The sequence below is a fragment of the Odocoileus virginianus genome, chromosome 8, assembly GCF_023699985.2.
Source record: "Odocoileus virginianus isolate 20LAN1187 ecotype Illinois chromosome 8, Ovbor_1.2, whole genome shotgun sequence".
NCBI lineage: Eukaryota > Metazoa > Chordata > Mammalia > Artiodactyla > Cervidae > Odocoileus > Odocoileus virginianus.
Window position 1 is genome coordinate 14,151,522 of NC_069681.1, and position 15,872 is coordinate 14,167,393.

The 15,872-nt window shown below is 38.0% G+C and overlaps 1 protein-coding gene across 5 annotated transcripts in view; it reads left to right on the forward strand.

Annotated features, from left to right (window-relative positions):
- Window positions 1-15,872, forward strand: part of GPALPP1 (GPALPP motifs containing 1) — a 33,300-nt gene that overhangs the window by 9,237 nt on the left and 8,191 nt on the right. For 4 of the 5 annotated variants that reach the window (XM_070471196.1, XM_070471197.1, XM_070471198.1 and 1 more), the window contains exons 4-7: window positions 3,024-3,129; window positions 6,548-6,682; window positions 7,590-7,754; window positions 11,803-11,901. In XM_070471196.1, the coding sequence (XP_070327297.1) occupies window positions 3,024-3,129; window positions 6,548-6,682; window positions 7,590-7,754; window positions 11,803-11,901 (505 nt within the window). The remainder of the gene's footprint in view (window positions 1-3,023; window positions 3,130-6,547; window positions 6,683-7,589; window positions 7,755-11,802; window positions 11,902-15,872) is intronic. The other variant, XM_020908091.2, reaches the window with a different exon arrangement.

Consider the following 15,872-nt stretch of genomic DNA (forward strand, 5'->3'; position numbering starts at 1 on the left):
AAAATCCACTCACATCTCTTATTTGATACAACAGCATTCTGTGATAGGCTGGGTGAAACATGACCCTTTTCCCTTTTTTTTTTTTTTTAAAAGTTTCACATATAGCCAATGACTAGAATCCTGGCAATTGATCTTTTTTCTTTCTTTCTTTCTTTCTTTTTTTGACTGCACCACTTGACATTTGAGATCCTAGTTCCCCAACCAGGGATCTAATTCAGATATCTCCTTAATTATTTATTGAAAGAACAGGCAAATCCCTATGTACCAAATTACACAGTTAACTGAACCTCAGAAGTGTCATCCATGGATTAAGATAGCAACACACCCCTTACAGAATTGTCATGGTGATTGAGATGTCATATCTGTATACATATATAAACGTGTGACTCTTCTATAGTGCCTAGCACAGAATAAACATATAGTAAATATTGTCTTCTCGAAATTATAAAATTTTTAAATGCTGAATATGAAATTGCACACCAAATTGTGTATAATTCTTAACAGTATATCTCAATGTGCAAGAACAAGTAGGAAAGGCTATTGTACATTTTATTTTCAGAGGTTGTAATCACAATTGTCAGCTTCTAATTTTCATATAACTTTCTGGAAGTAACTGCCTCTGACTACAACTCAGAAAAACACTTTTTGTTGTGAATATAAAACAGTCTTTGTAATGGCATCTGCAGATAAAAAGGTGCTTATTATTAAGAAAAAGAAATAAGAAGGCTGGGCAATCCATGGCTGTTTTTGTATGGCCCCCAAGCTAAGAATGATCATTAGGGGGCCATTAAAATGAAAAGACAGATAAATTGCGGCAGAGACTGAATGTGGCTGTCAGAGCCTAACACCTTCCGCCTAGCGTTCTATGGGAAGCTTGCTGACTGCTGGGATATAGCATGCCTTTCAAGAAAATAGTTATTAGAGGCAGAGCAGTTTCTTGAGAATTCTGTCTAGATGATAATAAAATATATCTCTGAAATAAACAGGTGGTAGGATATATTGGAAGCAAAACCTTCCATAAGCCTGTAGCATGCTGTGGTTGTGTTCCTTTACTATATTTTAAGATTGTGTGTATTAGTAATTTTAACCTCACAAAATTCCCTGAGGCCAGAGAATTGAGCTGTACTTGGATTTGTAGATCTGCTAAAAGCTCAGAATAAACTCTTACATCACTTCCTTACACTTTATAAACGACAACTGATTTGATCTCTCTTAATAGCACACTTCCGCGTTTTTCATACGTACAGTTGTCTCGGTTCATAGCAGTTTTATGAACCCAGACAAGAGGTAACTAAGTGGCCAGGATCAGAACCCAGGCCTTGTGACTCTGATACTGTTTTTGCCCTGCTGGGAAACCTGTGTGTAATACTGTGGTTGGACAGTGCCGCCTGGGAAATTCAGCTTAGGACATTCCTGCCATCTTGGTTGGTTCCACTAACACAGGGCCATTTCTGGAAAAAAGCAAAGAGAGAATGGAGAAACTTAACAGTATGAAAGAGAGTAGAAAGTATCATTCCTCTTTTTGTTTTTTCCACACAAAAAGCACTTTCTCTTTCGAAGACCTAGAATTTCAGCAAGTTTTCTCTTTTGAACAGAAGTTAGTTGCCTCAGACTGTGGCAGTAGGGCAACTTGAAAGAAAATGAACTTTGCCATCAGATAGACCGGGGTTCAAACTCCAGCTCTGGGGACTTCCTGGCTGTCCAGTGGTTAAGCCTCCTTGCTTCCAGTGCAGGGGATACAGGTTTGACCCCTGGTTGGGGAACTGAGATCCCATATGCCGTGCAGGGTGGCCCAAAAGAAAACAAAACAAAGCGAAAGCTCCAGCTCTGCCCCTTCCTAGTGTGTGTTGTCCTTGGGCATCACTTGGCTTAGGTAGAAAATGGAGCGACTTATCCTAACCAGGTTTTCTTTCTTTTTTTTTTGAGGGAAATAGAAAAATACACTCTGGTTGAAATGAGGTTAGCATACTACCTTTTCCTTTCTCTCTGGGTCTCAGATGAACTATTTTCTTTGTTACACATTTCCGCATCATAATTGGGTTGTTAGTGAGGACGAAATATTGGTTTTTATACTGCCTTGACACATGTAACCATAAGTAAATTACTAACAGCTGTTGTATGCATTTGCTACATATGTCCTTAAGATTCCATTTGTACTTAAGCAGTTCTGACTGTAATTAAAATGCCACTAAGGTATTTTTCAGTGGACAGTGACTATCAAAACTGAAAGCCAAGGCACAAGATAAAAAGATCTTCACAGGCTTTAGTCCATAATAAGGATTCTTTGTTTGTCATTATCTTTATTTACCTAGTTCTTATAGGAAGTGGGTTTACACCGCTGCCACAAAGGTTGAGAATTACTGGTTTAGCATCTAATCATTAATAAATAGAAAATTAAAGTGCAGAAATTAAATTTTTTTATGATACTCGGTGAAAAAATGCTAGGTTTGTTGTTCAGTGGCTCAGTCATGTCTGACTCTTTGCGACCCCAGGGATGCAGCACGCCAGGCCTCCCTGTCCATCACCGATCCCGGAGCTTGCTCAAACTCATGTCCATCAAGTCAGTGATGCCATCCAACCATCTCGTCCTCTGTCTCTCTCTTCTCCTCCTGCCTTCTATCTTTCCTAGCATCAGGGTCTTTTCCAATGAGTCAACTCTTCACATGAGATGGCCAAAGTACTGGAGTTTCAGCTTCAGCATCAGTCCTTCCAGTGAACACCCAGGACTGATCTCCTTTAGGATGGACTGGTTGGATCTCCTTGCAGCCCAAGGGACTCTCAAGAGTCTTCTCCAACACCACAGTTCAAAAGCATCAATTTGTCAGCTCTCAACCTTCTTTATGGTTCAACTCTCACGTCCATACATGAATACTAAGTTACAGAGTAAAAATAGTACACTGAATAAGATTCTCATTTTCCACATTTGTTATTATTATCTGGCTTTTTATTATTTGTGTGAGCTTTTACTGAAAAGTAAAAGTCAACTGAAAGCTGACTTTTTAAAGGTACGTTTTATTTTTCAGGCCTATGATAGGTCCTGCTCTACCACCTGGTTTTCTTAAATCTACACAGAAAAGCGACAAAAGCAGAAGTGATCCAGGACAAGTGTCATCATATTTCAACTCTGAGGTTTGGGGATTTTTCTATTAAAGAACAAGATGTAAGAAACCAAGACCTTACATAGTAATAACTATAATCATTTGACTCAAATGTAATGTAAGATGTGTCATAGTCATACTAATTTAGGATTACAGCATAGGTAGGCAAAATCAAAAGCTGTCACAGACCTGAGATTCTGTTAGGAAAATAACAAGGCAGTCATGAGTTGACAGGGTGTGACCTATTCATGCTTCTCATCCTTGAAAGGAAGCTTTTAAGTCCTGGAAAGTAGAATACGGTGAACAGTTTAAAGAATTGTTGTGATTTGATGCAAAAGAGAGCAAGCTAAGAAATGTTTAAATAGTGAGATGATTATTATAAAATATTGAAATTAACTTTGTCCCACCCAGTTCTGGTACCATTATTTAACAGGGTCACTCATGGGTACATGATGTTTTGGAAAGAAAGAGCAGGTGATTCTGGAATCGAGGAGGAAGTCTATTTTCTTTATTAGAGAGCTAATCCTTAACAATAGCTGAGATTTGAAGAATATAATTTGTAATGCATTTTCTCCATATATGGATACTGTTTTCAGCTTCTCCAAAGCCTTATGAAATAATTATGATCTGTATCTTAGAGATGCTAAAAGCCAGAGACAGTGGGTAACTTACTCCAAATAGCACAGTTTCTACTTAGCAAAGCCAAAACTCCGAACCCAGTTCTTAGGACTTTGAATCACTGTTCAGCCTGCTGCTCTGCTGAGCCTTCCTGTATGTGAACTCATAGACTCCTGTGCGTCTCCACTGAGAATTCATCAGTTCCACAGAGGTGGTTACTGAAGGAAATAGAATTCGGTGGTTAAACTCATGAACTCCAGCATTTGCTCATTCTCTCAATGAATGATATAGAATGCCTACAAATGATTATAGAACGCCTAAGTGTGTCAGGCACTTAGTCACAGAAATCAATCTGACAACAAATTCTGTCCCCGCCTTCCAAAACGTCCAGAATCCAGCCACTTCTGCCACCACCCTGACTCGAGCCAGCATCCTATTTCACCTGTGTTATTGTTGGTCTTCATGTCTTAGCCCTTGTTGCTACCTTTTCTCAACACAGCAACTAGAGTGGCCCAGATAAAGACAGATCATGTCAGTCACGCTGAAAACTACTTTGCTGCTCCCCTCTCTGCGTAAAAGCCAGAGTCCTCACAGGGCCCTGTACAGTCTGTCTTCCATTAACTCCCTGGTTTCTTCTTTCTTTGACCTGACCACACTGGGCTTCTTGCTCCTTAAATATGCCAGGCAGGCTGCTACCCCTGAGCCTCGGTACCTTCTTTCCACATCTCCCCCAGATATTTATGTGGCTGGCTTGCCACCAGCTATAGCACTTTTAGCTGCTAGTAAGAGAAAGTCCAACTCACAGTGAAGCTTAGTCTCACCTTCTTAGTTAGCAGATGGGTTGTTTGTTTAACTTCCTGAATGATCTATAATCTGTATTCCCAAATTAAGGAAAAGTGTTTCATACCTAAGATGAGGTCTAGAGATAGGGTCATTCCACTGTTGGTTAACTTAATAGCCTCACGAGCTCACCCGGGACCCCAGTTTTATATGTATTCTCTGTCACTTGCAGTATGTTAATTCCTCTCAGGCTGACCCCTTCCTTATACCAGGAAGCCTGCCAGAGTCCTAAGATTCACATGCAGGTGGCAGTGTCCAGACACAGAAATGAACCCTATCTTGTTCCCCTTTTTAGGGGGAGGGAAACCTCTCCAGGTTTCCCATAGACCTCTCCTCAGATTTTTGTGGCCTATGCAGAATCATATGCCCATGCTCAAGCCAATCAGTTGGGCAGGAGGAGTGAAACCAAAGTGATGGGTTTAGAATTATCAGCATTTTCCCCAGAAATTAGAGAAGGTTTTAGTTTCCTGAAAAGAGCATGATTCCAACCAGGATTAACAAAACACTGGGTTCTCTTAGCAATAGTTATTGGTTGGAGCTGTTACAGTCCCTACAAATTTCAGGCCTCTACCTTTATAAAACTATCTCTTATTAGAAGGAAGTGTGTGCTCGCTTTGGCAGACATATACTAAAATAGAAGGAAGTGTAAATATCATTAGCTTATCCCATCATCCTAAATGTCAACACTCTATTGATATCACATTTCTTGTAATTTTTAAAGTTTATTATATCTTTTACATCTGCTCGTTTTATGTCACCAAGTATTATGTTTGTAGGGGGCTATAAATATGTTTAAGATAATGTCTTTGCCATCAACGAGCTTACTGTTGTTGAGAAAAGCTAAAACATTTAAAGTTAAATCATTAGCAGTTGAAATAAAGGAAATAATAGTCTGCTGTAGTGTAAGTAGAAAAAATACTGGCTTTGATCTTAGAACATTTAAGTCTTAGGTACATGTTTTATAACCTCAGACAAGTTGTTTAATCTTTCCAAGTGTATTTCCCTAAACCTAGGTTTCCTCAAAAAGAAGACAGGAATAATAATGCTATTTCCCGGTTTTATTATGAGGTTCAAATGAGACAAAGTACAGTTATTGAGAGAGAGAGAGAGAGTGTGACTTAGAATCAGCCACAAGACAAGATGTAATTATCTAGTTATTTGTGCTGAGAACAATTGCTATAAAGGTTCAGAGAAGAAACCAGAGAGTTACCATCGAGTGGTTAACAGGGAAAGTGTAAACAACACAAATTAAGTCGCCTGATCCTGGTAGTTGAAAAAATAAGAGGAAGAAACTACCTGTCACAGCTGGAGTACAAACATCTTATTGTTGTTCATCGTTGTTTATCTTATTCTCTCTCCTCGAGGTCAAGGACTATTTTAAACCCTAGTGTATATAGCATCTAACACAGGGTCTTACATGAAAGCCTTTATTAAAATGATTTACCAACAATAATTTGAATCCAATTTTTGCAGTAATACTGTATCCCTAGAGTAATTTGGGCACCAAATTCACTCATTTGGACCAGCATTTTGGAAGGTATTGCATAGCATTTCTGTTCCAGTGGACTGTACTAAATCATGAAGGCTAATATAGCTTCCAAGAATGTCTTATTCATGTGTTTCTTCCAAAGAGCTCTTTCTGAGCCAGGAAAGAGAATGGTTTCAACTCTGTCTTCCCTGACCACTTTCCTGGAGTATTATAGAGGAATTGTGAGGCCACATCTGTGTCCATCAGGAATAGAGCTGAAGTGAGTTAATGAGCTCTGCCATGGACACAGGGGACCAGGCGGGACAGACTCATGCCCTGGATTTGTGATCTCTGGTACTTGACAAAGGCACAGGAAAGGTGCTCAGTGATTAGCCAGTAACACAGTGCTTGCTCTTTCGTTCTGTTTCTAGGTTATCGGTCTCAGTTAAATTTTGAGTAATTTAGGATCATTTTCTATATTGTGTCGCTCCACTCTTGGTTTAAAGGTCCTGTCTTGTTTCAGAAGGAAACGGATAGCAGTGAGGAGGAAGACATTGTCGGGCCGATGCCTGCCAAAGGACCAATTAACTCCAGTGTAACAGCAGAGTTTGAAAAGAGGGCCCAGAGAATGAAAGAAAAACTGACTAAAGGAGACGACGTAAGTTTCAAATACACAGTACACGTTACTCTGAGAAATTGACCAGATAGATCAGAAATCTCAGTTTTGATAACAGACACTTTAAAAATGTCCTTTTTCATGTGTATGTATATAAAAATTTGGCCTCTAGGGTAACTCAGAAGCCATAAAAGGAGAAAACTGACAAATTTGCCCAATTAAAAATGATGGTATGGCAAAAGATAACATTAAGTCCAAAGAACAATAAATTAGATGAAAGTATTTATAACATATATGACAAGAAAAATCAGCCATCTATTAAATCCTTTCCTCTTCAGTTCAGTTCAGTTGCTCAGTCATGTCGGAATCTTTGCAACCCCATGGACTGTAGCGTGCAAGGTTTCCCTGTCCATCACCAACTCCCAGAGCTTGCTCAAACTCATGTCCTTTGAGTCGGTGATGCCATCCAACCATCTCATCCTCTGTCATCCTCTTCTCCTTCTGCTTCTGCCTTCAGCCTTTCCCAGCATCAGAGTCTTTTCCGAGGAGTCAGTTCTTCACATCAGGTGGCCATAGTACTGGAGCTTCAGCTTCAACATCAGTCCTTCCAATGAATATTCAGGACTGATCTCCTTTAGGATGGACTGGTTGGATCTCTTTGCGGTCCAAGGGACTCTCAAGAGTCTTCTCCAACACCACAGTTCAAAAACATCAATTCTTCAGCGCTCAGCTTTCTTTATAGTCCAACTCTCACATCCATACATGACTACTGGAAAAAACCACAGCTTTGATTAGACGGGCCTTTGTCTTTCTCTTAATGTCTCTTTCTCTTAACATCTGCCTCAGTTGAGAAGCATAGTCACTTAGGTGGTATTCTACACATATATGCATAAATGTCCACACTTTCCAGGCTACTTTTTTTTTGTTTAACTTTTTATTTCTCTCAAAGGATTCATCTAAACCAATTACGAGAGAGTCTTGGATGACTGAACTTCCTCCAGAAATGAAAGACTTTGGTCTCGGGCCCAGAACTTTCAAGAGAAGAGCTGATGGCAAATCTGGAGACCGATCAGTCTGGACCGACACGCCAGCCGACAGGGAAAGGAAAGCTAAGGTGAGAGGGCTTGTGCGTTCCTGTATTTCTGTCATGTTGGCTCTATTTTGAAAAAAATAGAAAGCAGAATTATTCCAGGGTACAATTTCTTAGCTTATGATTCCAAAGGGAAAAGATTTCCCCTGAAGGAAAGTTATAAGAAAAGAAAGCGGCACCAATTGCTTCCTGTGTATTCACTTATACTGAAACTGTTTCCCAACAAATTTGTCTCATTAAACCTCAAGAGAACCTGGAGACATAAGTTTATTAACCTCATTTTATGAAAGGAGACATGTCCCCTATGAGGTCATTTTTTTCTGGAATTTAATGCTGGCAAGTGATGAACAGTAATTCCATCCTCGACCTTTCTGATTCCAAATCCCCCAGTCTTTATACGTCATACTGTCTCCATGGAAGTTTCTTTCAGAATATCTTGGAAAAAACCAAGGCACAGATTAACCTAGCAAGTTAAGTGATAGATAGTGACTGTCTCTGAAAATAACAGTAGCTCCATTGCACTAAACTTCACATTACTGTCAAGATAGGCAAAAAAGCCCTTTCCTTAATACATTGAATAATTTACCAGAAAAAGCAAAAGCTATGCATAAAATATATCATTATTATTAGATTTTCTTTTCTTGGATTTCTACACTTATTATGAAATATTCCATTGTCAAGAATCCAACCAGTACTAACTCCTTAAATTCACTTCATCAGAGATTCCAATTTCCTTGAGTTGTGAATGCTATCTTAAATGCTTGACTAATTGGCGCCTTATGATTATAATTTATCAGTTCTAAATTAAACAGTTCCTTACTTAATCCATACCCCTAACTCTGTTTGTCTTGTTCATTAGTACCTAGAATTAATGAAGATTTCTATTTTCACTCTATAACCAAAAATTGAATGTCTCCTCTGGCAAACATCATGTTTGGTCACAGGTGACAGAAAAAGCTCCTTAAGACACTTTGATTTTCATGAAGAATTGGTTGTGAAATAGTGTTGTTCTTAAAATGTGGATGGTATGTGGAAAACGCCTCATTTTAGCAGAATATGTGGCAAAGCCATAAGTTCTCCTTTGCCCTGAAGATTCAAGGAAATCCAAGAGTTATAATAGAAAGGTGAGATGAACCAACACACCTGGGGGCAGAAGAGGCGACAGAAGGTGGGGTATAGAGGTGAGCCATACCCCACAGCCTCACTTCTGGGCATATACCCTGAGGAAACCGTAATTGAAAAAGACAGCAGTGTTCACTGCAGCACTGTTTACAATAGCTAAGACATGGAAGTAACCTAGATGTTCATCAACAGATAAATGGATACAGAATTTGTGGTGTTAATACATATATATAATGGAATGTTACTCAGCCGTAGAAAGGAATGCACTTGAGTCAGTTCTAATGAAGTGGATGAACGTAGAGCCTGTTACACAGTGAAGTAAGTCAGAAAGAGAAAGATTAATATCATGTATTAACACATGCATACAGAATCTAGAAAGATGGTACTGATGAACCCATCTGCAGGGCAGCAGTGGAGACGCAGACAGAACAGGCTTGTGGGGGAAGGGGAGCGTGAGACAAATGGAGAGCATAGCATGGAACGTACGTTACCACGTGTAAAATAGAGAGCCAGTCGGAATTTGCTCTATACGCAGGGGACTCAGACTGGGGCCCTGTGACCACCTGGGGGGGGGGGGGGGCAGGTGCAGGAGGGAGGGGGCACATGTAGACCTGTGGCTGTGTCATGCTGATATATGACAGAAACCAACACAATGTGGTGAAGCAATTATCCTCCAATTAATAAATGCATTTAAAAAATTAAAGGATGTGAGCCACACACTGTGAATGACTAGTGTTGGAATGCCTGTCTGCTCTTTCTTAACTGGTCTTTTATAAAAATAACCTACTGGCATTTTTATAATTTAGCCTTTAAGATTGTCTCCAAAAAGACAACTTAATACCCTTGCTTACATGGATTTTTTTTTAATATTTATTTATTTGGCTTATTCAGGTCTTGGTTTCTGCATGGAGAATCTTCCACTGTGGCATGTGGAATCTTTCATTGCAGCACACAGACTCTCCAGTTGTAGCGTGCAGGCTCAGCTGCCCTGTGGCCTGTGGAATCTTAATTCCCTGACCAGGGATCAAACCTGTGTCCCCTGCATTGCAAGGCAGATTCTTGACCACCAGGAAAATCCCTTATGTGGACTTTTTATTTGTGCTTTTTTCAGACCTCCTGCTCCTCATTGTGTGTGAGTAGATGTCTAGCCTGCAGCTAGATATGCAGGAAGTCTTCCTCAAAGAAAAATAACACAGAAAAATGGAACGAAGAGAAAGTAACCAGTACTGTTTGAACTTAAGATTTTAGATCCTGTGATTGAGTTCTTTAGATCCAGTCATTCTTTTTACGGCTAAAAGTGTTTTGTTGTATATTTGCAACAGACTCACAAAGGGATTATTAATACCCCTTAAATCTTATGTGGTACTATATCATAGCATGTAATACCGCAGACATATTTGTGGTAGAATTTATCACAGAAAGTATCATAGAGCTGTCCTTAATAAAGATCATGACTAATTTTTTATTTTTATAACAGATCTTAGTCAAGTTTCCTTTTTTTCTCTCTTTCCAAATATCCTTTTTGTATGTTTTTTCCATCATTTCCCCTTTTTTTAAAATTTATCGTCTTACTTTTTATATTTGATTCCCCAGCATTCATCTCCCTACCACTAATGCCAACATGGCCTAAATGAAGTAAGATTAGAAAGAAATGAAAGTGTTATGCATAAACTAATTGAATAAGATCTGTTATGATCTTGCCTCCCAGTCTTGACTAGATTTACTAACTCTTAGATGGTCAGGTTTTCACCTCCATCTTATCAGAACATCATTTTTCTCTTAATATTACAAGTAAAGAATCTGTTTCTGGGGAAATTGTTATGGAAAAATAAGAAATGAGCTACTCCTATGTTATGGTTTTTAGCATACTTTATTAAGTACAGTGTTGTTTTAGTCCATTATTTAGATAAAAATTGGGGTCCTCTTTGACTTTATCTTAAGGAAATAGCAACAGTATAAAAACATGCTTTGAGAAAAATAGTTTTCAGTTTTTGTCTGAGCCTTAGTCATTCCTGGCTGGGGCTGTATTCTCCAGAATATTTTTTTTTTCTAACAACTAAAATTTATTGGAAATTTACTTAAGTATTTCATCAGTGTGTTATAGTAAATGGTATATCTTTTTAAATTTCAAATTCTAATTGTTCGTCGCTGCTATGTTTTGTCTGTTGGCCTGGTATCCTGCAGCTTTGCTCCGCATCTGTGTGTGCTCAGTCGTGTCCAGCTCTTTCGACCCCATGGTCAGTAGCCCATTGAGCGCCTCTGTCCATGGGATTCTCCAGGCAAGAATACAGAGTGGGTTGCCCTTTCCTTATCCAGGGGATCTTCCTGACCCAGGGATCAAATCCACATTTCCTCTGTCTCCAGCGTCAGCAGGCGGATTCCTTACCACTGACCCACCTGGGAAGCCCCAGCTTTGCTGTGCTTGCTTGTTAATGCCGCCGCTGCTGCTGCTAAGCCCCTTCAGCCGTGTTAATGCTGAGTTGTTTAATAGATCTGTGGGGTTTTCTACATTGACACTCGTATGTCTTCTGTGAATAAAGATAGTTTTAGTTTTAGTTTTCTATGTCCCTTTGTTTCTTTCTCTTTATTTTTTTCCCTCAAGAGTGCTTTTCCTGGTTTTGAAAACAGTAATGTAAGATTTCTTCTTAAGCCTTATTTTCTCTTCTGCATTTTATTACAGTTTGTCAGACTCATCTCTGAGTTTGATAAAATCCAGTTAGTTGATTAGATGGAGGTTTTGTGGGCTCTTTTTGTTGTTTTCAGGAAAATGTTAGAGTAGGAGACTAACAGATCCCTTGCCAAGAACATTAACATTTCTAGTGGGAGGAGGATTAACAGGCCTGGCCTTGTCTGGTCTCCTGTTACTCAATCTGAATTAAAATAATAGTATTTCTTGTTCATTTTTTCCTGATAATGTGGTTCCATAATGTGTTATCTGTTCATTCCTCAGGAGATGCAAGAAGCAAGAAAGTCATTCAGTAAGAAGGATGAAGAATATATACTGTCAGGAAGGGATAAAAGATTGGCTGAGCAAGTCTCCTCATACAATGTAAGTCAGAGAATAAAATGCATAACCTTTCTTTTTTTTTTTTTTTACATCTTTTAATGCTCTTCTCATTTTTTTCTCTTTTTCTTGTTTCTCTTTCTTTTATATGTTTTTCTTTTCATCTCAGTCTTTTTCTATACATCTGTTCTGAAATATACTCTTGTGTGTACATATATATATATACACACACATATATGTATAATCCTCATGTTGTGGGCTTTTTTAATACATCTCAATATTTTCAGTTTTTTTTTTAGTTATATATATATTTTTTAATTTATTTATTTTAATTGGAGGCTAATTACTTTACAATATTGTAGTGGTTTTGCCATACACTGACATGAATCCGCCACGGGTGCACATGTGTCACCATCCTGAACCCCCCTCCCACCTCCCTCCCCATCCCATCCCTCTGGGTCATCCCAGTGCACCAGCCCTGAGCACCCTGTCTCATGCATCAAACCTGGACTGGCGATTTGTTACACATATGATAATATACATGTTTCAATGCCATTCTTCCAAATCATCCCACCCCAGTTCATTTTTTACTTGAATCATATATCAGAAATTCAGTTCCTGGAGATGGGTGGCACATGATCAGAAAGTAAGAGCCCTATTAACTCCTAGAGATACCAATTCATACATTTCTAAATAGAAGTCAATTTAGAATATTTGATGTAAAGATTTAAATAAAAGTATGAAACTCTAAAATACAGTTCAATTTAAACTTGAAAACAGTCAGGATTCATTGGGCAAATTATTATTTTTGTAATTGTCTTTTACTCATTTCAAAAAAACCTGATATTTCACTCAGAGAATAAATAAACCACTGAACCCTTCAGCTCCTGAAAGGTATTCAGGTGTTTAGGAAAATTACCTTCTGTTCCCAGTGCATTAGTTTATGAAAAGTTCTATAAGCATTAAAAACTTTTGCTGACTAGCAAAGTTTTCACAGACTTGAGAGTGCTTCACTCACAGTAGCCTTAAAAAGACTTCTGTAGGAATCTTCACAGGAGCTTTATTTATAACAGCTAATTTCTTTGATAAGCCCAGGTATCTACCAGTAAGCAGGGGGGTGAAAGGGGGTGTATATATGATGAAATACTACTTGGGAATAAAAAGGAAAATTACAAATAAATGCAACATTGTGAATTAATCTCAAAGTCGTTATGCTGAGTGCAGGGAGTCGTACCCAAGATTTCACACACATGAACCACTGTATGATTCCATTTATATGAAGCTCCACAATAAGCAAAATGTGTCTGTGGTGGGAAAAAATCAGAATAGTTGTTGGAGTGGGAGTGTGGAGCTGGATGAGAAAGGAACATGCCGAGCTTCCTGAAGTGATGGAAATACGTTCCACATATTGCTAGGAGTTCAAATTGTAAAGCTCAGTGAATGTAGTCTTAAGATTTGCACATTTCATTGTATGTAAATTTACTTTAAAAGAAAACAGTGTAAACATACAGAATATGTAGTGATGTCTGCAATTTACTTTAAAATGCTTCCAAAAAATTAGGGTTTGAGTCTTATGGTGAAATTTTGGTTACTTACGAGACCTACTTTTAAAAATATTAATATGGTTTTCAGACTGAACCACCTCCTAGTATTGATAAATTCAGCAATCTTTATAAAATATGATCATGAAGGCAAAAGAGTCTGACCCGACTGAGTGACTAAGCACACGAAGGCAAAAGGAAAACCAAACAATTAGAATCTTAGCATGGATTTTCTAAAGCTTCTGAGAAACTATCACATTCAAAATTAATTGCCCTAGTTTTTTACAAATTAGTATAAAACATACACGTTTTGTTAAATTATTAAATTTGGTAAATCAGCAAACTGGTCGTTTGGCAAACTGATCTCACATGAGTTGGCTTTTGGTGTGATTTTCTGTGAACTAACTGCTTCTGGGTGTTTTTACTACTAACTTATAAGTTCGGTCCCCTGCATCAGTCACAGTGTGCAAATAGTGCTAAACGAGGTAGACGGCACACCTGAAACAAACTGATGTCACAGTTATTTCCTTTATCATAACAGTCCACTTGAATTGTGTGATTTGACTATAATAGTCTAGTGGTTTAATGTATTCCTCTGTCTGTCTTGGTGTTCAGTTTACCACTTTAGGGGATCAGTCAGTGGAAACGGACCATTTTTTTTTCCTCCATTTGTGTTCACTTTTTGTTACCTTCTGCAGTTTCACCCATCAGTGTAGACCATTTTCCTCAGCGCCAGCTCTAGGAAGGACAAGCAGGACTTCTACAGCTTCTCACAGTTTCTCCAAACTCTGCTGTCTGTTTCCTCCAGCTCTTTCTTAAATCTTCAGCCTTTCCCTTCTGACTCTTGATAGCCTGTCTGCCTTCATCCTTATTGTCTCATTAGTGAATTATTATCTCAGTGGAAGAAGGGAGGGAAAATGTGGAGAAATTGCACTAAAAGATTAAATTTTACAGTATAAATGTTTTACATTTATATGTACACATATAATTATGTTTATTCTCCATTATAGTTCTCCATCCTCAGATTAACCCTACTCCTGTGCTATCCATTCTCTTCCCACATCTGTTAATACCAAACTACCGGACAGAACCATCTGTCTTACGGGACACCTGTGTGAGAAGCTGGCAGACTTTAACAGCACAGGTTCCTGAGATCCACCGTGGGCAGTTGTGATTCACTGGATCTCTCATGGGGCTCAGGAGTCTCTTTTTCTTTTCAATCAGTCAAGAGTGGAGAGAGATAGTCTTTCAAGTATATTTACTCAGTATTTACAGAGTATTATCCCCTCAAAAAACTTCTCCTGGACATCCAAAAATAGTTTGGATGTCATTATAAGTTTTGATAGTTAGCAGACATACAATTTATAGCTTGTTTTATTATTCTTTTCAGTGTTTCAAATGATATCTAAATGCCTTAGCAACTTATTATCTATTAATATCCTTTAAAAATATGTATGAACAAGCTCTTCCTTAACAGTTGGAAATTTTATTTCATCCTTTTTTCTCCTTGAATACTTAATTTCATTTCTCTTATGCCACAAATTTTATCTTAATGGAATTCACTTTTACGCTTGAAAGTCTTCTGTGATTAGACTTGATAAGTCATATTTCACTTCAGCAAATCTATGCACATAAATTGAAACCAAAAGGTTTTAATTTCCTATATCTAAAGTCTTTAAATGGTTACACTTTTCTTTCCTTTTGGATTAAGTTGTAAATTCAGTTGATCAAAATAATATAAACATATCTCAGATTTTGATAATTATTAAATGTCAAAAGTAAAATGTAAACTTAATATCTTAATGAAAGACCTTTTTTCCAGTTACTTTCTGGTCTTTTGATGAATGTTACTGCTAGAATAAGACAGATTTCAACATCAAATATGTTCTTTTGTTTGTTCATTTTTATAGTTAAGAGTCTTATGGTTAAGAGTTAGGAAACCATGTTCACATAAAGCAGTGGGTAAGAATGGAACACAGTTCATTATCATGATGTCATTCAGTTCTTTAAACAGTTTCTATTTATTTACTTAAACCTCAGAATGATCTATTAACAAAAAATTATTATTAATGTCTCCCCACTTTCACTCTGTCTCAACTTTGATTTTTTTTTCACATTGATCCCCCCTTTTTTTTTTTTTTTTTTGCAATTCGAATGGTTTGACATTTAGTAACTTCTCAGCTGAGGGCTGTTTCCATCTTTTTCCAAAGGGTACAAGCTGGCAGCATTGCCACCCTACTGGATACTGAAGGGCAGGGCGAACAGGGAGAGGAAGGACTGTAGTACCCTGACTCTGAAGCCCCCCGAACAGGGTTTATTTCTCAGCCTCATGTTCCAAATCTGTATAATGGGAATAATAACATTTAATGCATATTGATTATAAATTTAGATCTTGTCCAGATTACAATATAGTAAATACTCAGTAAATTGAATACTTAACATTTATTGACTGATTCTTATGTACTCTGATATACT